Source organism: Salarias fasciatus, chromosome 11, assembly GCF_902148845.1.
Source record: "Salarias fasciatus chromosome 11, fSalaFa1.1, whole genome shotgun sequence".
NCBI classification, from domain to species: Eukaryota; Metazoa; Chordata; class Actinopteri; order Blenniiformes; family Blenniidae; genus Salarias; species Salarias fasciatus.
In genome coordinates this window covers 30,826,085-30,833,340 of record NC_043755.1, presented here as the reverse complement: position 1 = coordinate 30,833,340, position 7,256 = coordinate 30,826,085, and the positions used below count along the sequence as shown (strand labels likewise).

The window sequence follows — 7,256 nt, the reverse complement described above, 5'->3', positions numbered from 1 at the left end:
ACTTCTTATTATTTTTAGTCATCTCACCTCCTGTCAATTTCAAGCAGCAGCTGTTCAATCGGAACCAGACGAGATAAGTGAGAAGTGTTTCCTGTAGCTGTTTTTCTCTCACACTAAATGTTTATAGGAAAAGGAAGGAAGGTGACGGCCAGAGTAAACACAACCTGACATCAGTTATTTAAAGTACACACTTGCTGGTTTCCAACCTTGAATTAATTTTGAAGAGTGTACTGAAGATAAGTCATTCAGGTGAACAGACGGAAAGGCGAGCCGTTCAGCTGAGAAGTAGAAATGTTCTCGCTGGAGTCATTCATGTGGTTTTAACCTTATATATGTTTTTAAGTCCTCACTTCTCATAATGCTAGGTTTGGGTGATAGAGCGACCTGGTCAGGGTGCACTGCAAACACCCAGAATGCTTTGTCTTGGACTGCCAAAGATAAAAGATGGACAAACAAGATTACTTTTTTTAATGTTTCTATATTTCTTTCTCCTCTGTTTTCTCTTCCATTCATAGATATGTCAGAAACATTGAGCTGTAATTTGTGAATTTCACTTGCAGCCTACATGAAATACTGGATGCCATTTTTATCAATTTCCTTGACAGCTTTGTCCCGTTCAGGGTCACAGGGCGCTCAGCCCCAGCTCAATTCAATTTGTTTCTACAGCAGCGACACAGTCATCGCAAAGCACTTTTACAGAGAAAAACAATTCCTCATGAGCAAGCAGAAAGAAATCTACAGAGGAGGAGACTGTCTGCAGGACCAGACCCAGACTTGATATCCAACTTGATGGATTCATTCCAGTCCAGTCTGTGTCTCCTGTGTGGGGGAAATTTCATGTTCTACCTGAGCATGCATGCGTCACTCCAGCTTCCCGCCACAGTCCAAAAAGACGTGGAAGTTAATCTGCAAATAGGTGTAAATATGAGTGTGTGTCTGTTGACCTATAAAGAGTTTACTCTGCCTTTGTCATATCTCCACTGACTGAATAAAGCAGTGTCGAAGATAAACGGAGGGATGAATGGATTAAAATAACTCACTTTATAGCAGGTTTAACTTGAATAAAGACATTGTAATGGATGGCTAGAGAGATAATCCAGTTTACACAATGTAATACATGTCATAAAGTCCTGCACAGGGACAATTACACCTCAAATTTACATTTAAATTACAATGTAAAATAATGCTTCTGCTTTGATTGTGATTCGCCTGAAGAGTCAGTCTAGCCATTACTGATTACACTGAGCAACTTTTGGGTTCTATTTGGTCTCATATATATTAGGTTGTTTGATGATAAAATCAAAAGTCTTTTATGGCAACTAAGTAAACAGGAAAGTAGAGCTTTGGCACTCGACCTATATACAGCTACAGAAACACTGACTGAGGCCACGTCACTTCTGCTGGATCAGTTATAAAGCGAACACTGTTTGTCTAGCAGGTGCTGTAAAGTCTGATGCTTCCGACACGTGAGATCCAAAACAGTGTGCAGCCCTGGAGTAGCAATATAAATACAAGCTGAAGAGAGACGGATTGAAGGAGTCTGCTTTAACAACCCTAACCTGCAAACCGGTCTCAGGAGGGTAAGTGCTGCGCTGTGTGCAATGCCGTGCTGCTGCTGGGGAAGGCAGGGTCAATGAAAATGCCTTCCTGAAACTGCAGGGGTCTTTTTCACTCCAGATTTGCAGGTTGGCTCCGTGTCGTGTTAATGACAGCAGAGTCACGGCTGCCGCTTTAGCGTGAGAGTGTGTAACTGACCAGAAATTCAAGCATGTTTATATGAGAAATAGAGCTTTTTTTATTCATGCCAGAGAAATTACATGTCAGTTTGCCTTCGGTCCTGCGAAAATGAATCAATTGAAACAGCAAAAACTTTCATTTTTCAAAACATATTTTTAATGCAACTGCTTGAAAATGGCTCCCAACTTTCAGAAATGCTCCGACATCATGTAAACATTAAAATGCAGCGCTGCTGCCACATTGTAGTAAATAGCTGTGTATGCTGGGATGGACAACATCAACAATGGTGGCCTCCAGAGTGTCATGACTCCCGGCCTATATTCTCCCGGGACTTTGTAGTTTAACAGTTAAGAGTCACTCGGAAGAGCAGTCCAGCATCACTGTCTGACCACACGACTGTCCTGTTAATATTTATCATGTATTGTTCTCTGAGTGCGTGTGTGTGTGGTTTCATTACAAAAACAAACAGCAGCAGCCACTAATGGCTGACCACATTGTTTCCAGCATTTCTGTTTTCACCGTGTAGATGTGAAACTTTTCTGAAACTAAAACACACACAATTCATTTTCACTTGAAATGGTCTCATGTAAACGGGTCCTGAACTGAAGTCAATGAAGATGCATTTGGTGCAAAGAGGTAAAAATTAAAGAGCAAACCTGGAACTAAACAGACTGAGTAACAACACTTCTGTCCTTTCCAGATCTATCACAATGATTTGGACATTGATGACTGTCAGCACTCTCCTTCTTGGAGTTGTCACATCTCCGACTCCATCTGCACCACCAGCGACCGCCACAGAGGAGGGACCCTGTCGCATCCTCAGATCTGGACGCTCTGCAGACTGTGTGGGAAGGCAGCTGGAGACGGTCCCGTGGAGACAGTTCCCATCAACAATTGAAGAAATAGATCTCTCTTACAATAAACTTCAAGTTGTAACCGGAGCAGACTTCATCCACCTGCCTCAGCTTCGCTCCCTTCAGCTGTCCTTCAACAACATCTCGCACATCCACAGTGACGCCTTTAAAAGCAACACGCGACTGGAGCACGTGAACATTTTCAATAACTCCTTGCAGGAAATTCCTGCCGCAGCTCTGTCACCACTGTCGAATCTAAAAGTCCTCCTCATGTCCAATAACCTCTATAAGCATGCCACTCTGGCGGACAGCTTCTCCAGATTCGACAAACTGCAGGTTTTGTCTATGGGTGGTCCTCTGGTGATGGGCCTGCAGAAAGGAGACTTCCAGGCCTTAAAGAACATCACGTTACAAGGTTTTGCCATCAAATGTTCCTCCAACCTGAGTTACTACGAGCCTGGAAGTTTACAAGTCATTCAGACCAGGCAGATGGGCTTCGACATGGCCATAGATCAACAGCCAAGTGCTCTCCTGCACATGTTACAAGACCTCGCCAACAAGACATTCACCGACCTCCAATTCCGTAACCTCTTTGAATTCATGTACTACATGGGAAAGGAGGACATTTTCCAGGGCTTAAAGCACATAAGAGCCAGTAGGATCATCTTTCACCGAGGTAAATTCAATGAAAATCTCCTCCGGATGTTTTTGTTGAACGTGCAAGAGGCACCTGTCAAAAATGTAAGACTTCAGTACATCGACTTTGCCCGCTCACCAACGTTTGTGGATAGTGGAGAAGGATCGAGCATCACAGCCCTGGACCTCGATGAGCTTGATCTTTGGTAAGAATGTTTTTATTCAGGAATATAATTGAGTTTATGTCGGTTTTTTTTATCATGTTGAAGACACTTCTTTTTGGGCCCATTTAAAATATGGCCAGTTCCAAAGACAATGTCTGCTCGATTAATGACAAATATCTGACTCGTGGCGGCTGTGGTGGCGGGGAGTTGTTTGTGGCTGAACGTACAAGTAGTTGGCTGCTAATGCCTGTTAATAATAGTAGTCTGAGTTTTGTTCCCGGCACAGAGAGGTGGCAGGTGAATTTTGCAATTATTCAGATCTGAATATTAGTGTCTGGATACCGCCACAACGACTGAATATTTGGGTATTCTGATATTCAGATCCAGGCCTAGTTCACACCTGGCATTAACATGTGTTTTCAAGCACAAGTAGGGACCCCTAAAGGGAAGTGTGCACAAGTGCTAAAGTACTTTCACTCAACTTGCTTCCCAAGGTGATGGAATGCAACTCGTTGCATGATCTCTGTAGTGCGACCATTCATGCAGCAATCATGGGACAGTGGTGTAACAGTAAAATACATCATAAAAGCACATGGACATGGACGTCTGTACCTGGGGCTCCTCAAAGTGCTTTAAAGCAGCCTGAGCAGAGAGACCAAAAAGTTCAAAAAGTCCACCATGACTCGTAACTGCATGCTGGGACATTTAGCAGAGGTTCCATAGAGGCAGTAACACAATCGATAAGAAGCAATTAGTTCAAAATCCATGATATGGACCAGTGTAAACTGTTGTTACACAAAGGTCCCGTTTCCACCTGGAATTCAAACACGTCCCGGGTGATCAGAGCACACGTGACGAGCCCTAAAGACAAGTGGGAACAGGCACCCATGTGTCTTCACTCAAACCACTTCCCGATGTGGGGAAAATTTGGTCGAGCAGCAGTCAAACAGCGCTGGTTTAATTTTCTGTCAATCATTGGTAATGTTAATGGTGGAATCACTACTAAAACCCGCTTCCCCAGAGCTATTTTTCCGGCACTCCAAGCTGTTTATCTGCTCTTTTATTGCACATTATTTACAGAAAATGAAGCATGTGCATTGTTAGTTTATCAACATTTCGTATTAGAGTTTCTTTTGTTGTTTTTTTTCCGGTTTCTGGGTCACTAGGGGGCGACACTAAACGTCATCAATTGCTCACCGCTCTGCTGGAGCGATGAGCAAAGTGACGTTAAGGTGTTACTGGACTCTGATCTGACACGGACAAATGCAAACAAGATTGCGTCTAGCTTTACCACGTGTGTTTGGATCACGCCAGACGCATTTTAATGCCAGGTGGAAACGGGGCCAAAGGTGATAGAGTTAGTGGTTTATGATAATAAAGGATCATTTTGTAGATAACTGCTTTCCATGTACACATATCTGACACTGATGATCTCAATTTCTTGTAGGTACATCAGCAATCCTGATGTGCTGCGATTCGACTGGCGTTTCACTTGGCTCAACAAAGTTAAGAAAGTCTCCTTCCAGTATGTGTACTTCAACTCGGTGCCATGTGATGCCTGGGTGGAGATGGAAGGTGTACAAATTCTGGATGCCTCCAACAACAGACTACAGAGTGACTTCCTTTACAATCAGCTTTGCGACTATAAGGGCACCATGCCAAATCTACACACTTTCAACTTGAGCACCAATGAATTAACCAGCTTGAAGGATTTGTCTTCTCTCACGAGGGAGTTCCAGCAGCTCCGGGTGATGGATATCAGTAACAATAAACTGGGATCTGCGGAAAGCAGCCAAGACTGTGTCTGGCATCAGAACGTCCAGCGCATTATCGCTCACCACAACCAGTTCGCAAGCGGCGCTCTCACCTGTCTGCCCAGCACAGTGCTGCACTTGGACCTCTCCTACTGCAACCTGGACCAGCTGGACATGGCGTACTTCGAGAGAGCCACCAACCTGAGAGAGCTGCTACTGAGTGGGAACAAAATTAAGTTCATCCCAACGAAATGGGAAAGTCCGTCTTTGCAGCTGCTGGCTCTGGATGGAAATTCCTTTGGCCTCATCAGCAAGGAGTCTTTCCAGCACATGCCTCGGCTGTCTCAGCTTCGAGCAGGAAACAACCCTTACCACTGCACCTGTGAGCTCCACGCTTTTGTGGAAGACACTATCTCAAAAGGAAAGATTAATGTCACAGACTGGCCCTCAAACTACAAGTGTTACCACCCAGACAACTTCCTGAACACTCGCATATCCAAATACTTTCCCAGTCGCGTTGCATGCGACATCAGGCTGGTCATCGTGATCAGTGTCGCAGCTACAACCGCGGTGCTCCTGGTACTTGCTGTGATTTGCTATGTCTTTGATCTCCCTTGGTACACTAAAGCCACGTATCAGATCATCAGGGCCAAATACAGAGCTCACCAAGAGAACGTGGTCGGGGAGCCAGACACTTTCACATACCACGCCTTCATATCGTACAGCCACTCCGACGCTGACTGGGTGAGGAACGAGCTGCTGCCCTGTTTGGAGAACAACAGGAACCCGTATCGTGTTTGTATTCACGAGCGAGACTTCATGCCGGGGAAGTGGATCATCGATAACATCATTGACAACATTGAAAACAGTCGCAAGGTACCAATTTCTTTGCTTCATTTGATGAAAGCATTGTTCTATTTAAGATGCAATTTGTGAGAAACAGACAGACACCTCCCAGATTCACACTTCTTATTCCTAAACATTGCTATCAAAGGAATCATGGATAGAAAAAACATAAAACATTTGGGTACAACTGTCACTACGATTTTACTGAAAAATGCATTTTTGATAAAACAATGAAAGTTCAGCAGTTTCACTCCAACTGCCCACCACGGATTCCGCCCTTCAATCGCAAAACCAACTGGTGCACTTTCACAAAGTATTACAGTGCAGTGATTTCACTCACTTTTTCCTCTTTTTCTTGTCTTTCACTTCCAGGTGATGTTCATCCTCTCTCGACACTTTGTTAACAGCGAGTGGTGCAACTACGAGCTGTACTTCGCTCAGCAGAGGGCGGTGGGGAAGACGTTTAGCGACGTGATCCTGGTGGTGAAGGAGCCCATCGACCCGACCTCCCTGCCCAGCAAGTACTGCAAGCTGAAGAAGATGCTGAGCACAAAGACGTACCTGGAGTGGCCGCAGCAGGTTAACCAGCAGGCGTTTTTCTGGGCGCAGCTGAGGAGCGTCCTGGGAAAACCGTCCGTGTCGCGAGAGGCATCGCACAGCGTGAAGAGTCGGACTTCGTCCACCGGAGCCAGTGGTGCGGCTGGACGCCACATGGACAACGGCATCGCAGGAGTACCTGAAGCGGAGGAAGACGCTCAGCCTCAAATTCTATCAGAGGCTATGTGGCAAAACTATTATTGACCAAGCTCCCTATCACCTGTTGTGAAACTGCTATCAGGTTATGCCAGCCTGGGAGCAAAAGCTAACGTCTCGTCGTGGTGACAAGCAGAAACACAACCCCATCCATGTCCGTGGCATTTAGTCACGTAACCTACTGGATGTGAGCCGATGCCCTCTGCTCCCCTCTCCCACTGCACGCCTCGGGCTGCGTGTTCTGTCGGCGGGCGCCCAAAGGCCGGCTCAAATGAGATCTCCCCTCTCGCTCTCTGTATAACAAGCAAGCTCCCAGGAAGCCGCGGTGAGACGTGCTTTGTTAGAGGTTCGACATCGACAGTGTGACATGCTCTGTGGAAAGCCAGAGGCTGTGTACACCGATAAGATAAGAAATGATAGCAGAAAAGCTTGAAAATTGAGAATATGAAAGGCTCCAGCACTCTTTCAGTGTTTTCCTTCTGGTTCACGCTCCAGTGTTTCAGCTTTACCAA

The 7,256-nt window shown here is 45.4% G+C and overlaps 1 protein-coding gene across 1 annotated transcript; it reads left to right on the top strand.

Moving 5' to 3' along the window:
- Positions 1-2,447: 2,447 nt before the first annotated feature.
- On the top strand, positions 2,448-6,792 carry tlr18 (toll-like receptor 18). The gene is made up of 3 exons (XM_030103484.1): positions 2,448-3,433; positions 4,839-6,021; positions 6,364-6,792. The coding sequence occupies exons 1-3, from the start codon at positions 2,448-2,450 to the stop codon at positions 6,790-6,792; spliced, it is 2,598 nt and encodes an 865-aa protein (XP_029959344.1).
- Positions 6,793-7,256: the final 464 nt, after the last annotated feature.

What these genes read in the sequence shown, in the direction of transcription:
- tlr18 (XM_030103484.1), top strand. Translation starts at nt 2,448, where the DNA reads ATGATTTGGACATTGATGACTGTCAGCACTCTCCTTCTTGGAGTTGTC. An exon ending in CTCGATGAGCTTGATCTTTG is followed by an intron (nt 3,434 to 4,838) that starts GTAAGAATGTTT and finishes AATTTCTTGTAG; the next exon opens with GTACATCAGCAATCCTGATG. An exon ending in ACATTGAAAACAGTCGCAAG is followed by an intron (nt 6,022 to 6,363) that starts GTACCAATTTCT and finishes TTTCACTTCCAG; the next exon opens with GTGATGTTCATCCTCTCTCG.